At 58.1% G+C, this 714-nt stretch overlaps 1 protein-coding gene across 1 annotated transcript in view; it reads left to right on the forward strand.

Annotated features, from left to right (window-relative positions):
• The first annotated feature begins 572 nt into the window (after positions 1-572).
• LOC100542665 (histone H2A type 2-B) overlaps positions 573-714 on the forward strand; it is a 2,706-nt gene continuing 2,564 nt past the window's right edge. The window contains exon 1 of the mRNA XM_010718526.3: positions 573-679. Within this exon, the coding sequence (XP_010716828.1) occupies positions 605-679 (75 nt within the window). The 5' untranslated portion in view covers positions 573-604. The remainder of the gene's footprint in view (positions 680-714) is intronic.

Raw genomic sequence — 714 nt, forward strand, 5'->3', positions numbered from 1 at the left:
GAACTTATGATGTGACCATGTGGCAACCACGTAAAGTTCCCCGGTGGGGAAAATCCCGGGGCGCTTTACGGGGGCCCTATGTGGAGAGCTGATTACTACATAAATTCCATGCTCTTCGAGACACAAGTGTGCACGTATCCCTCTCTACGCACAAACTGCTCAAACTTCCAAATATGCCTTTCCCTCAGCTACTTTTTCCCTCGCCCAAAATACAAGAGCGGGGGGAAAGAAAAAAAGGAAAATAGGATAAAATAAAAAAATTAAAAAAATAAAGAATCCGTTCAGACCCCACAGACGGGACCGGGACGTGCGACAGCCGGTGCGCACACACCGCCAGTGAGCGAACAGCCACAGCTCCCGCCCAGCCATTGGCTGACTGAAGAACGCGGGGGCGGGGCGGGGAAAAGCGCTCGTCGTTATTGGTCGGGCCAAGATTCGTTACGCCATTGGCCGCTCGGTCCCCGTGAGGACAGCTCCGCCTATCAGGGGCCGGCGGCCGCGCAATGGGAAGGGATATAAAGGCGCGCGGGGGAGCGCGGGCAGTCGTTGCGAGTTTTGATTTCCTGTGAAGTTTGTAGTTGGGCATCTGAGCGACTGATCGACGATGTCGGGCCGCGGGAAGCAGGGCGGGAAGGCGCGCGCCAAGGCCAAGTCGCGCTCGTCGCGGGCCGGGCTGCAGTTTCCCCGTGGGCCGCGTGCACCGGCTGCTGCGCA

This window comes from Meleagris gallopavo, chromosome 14 (genome assembly GCF_000146605.3).
Source record: "Meleagris gallopavo isolate NT-WF06-2002-E0010 breed Aviagen turkey brand Nicholas breeding stock chromosome 14, Turkey_5.1, whole genome shotgun sequence".
In the NCBI taxonomy this organism is placed as follows: Eukaryota; Metazoa; Chordata; class Aves; order Galliformes; family Phasianidae; genus Meleagris; species Meleagris gallopavo.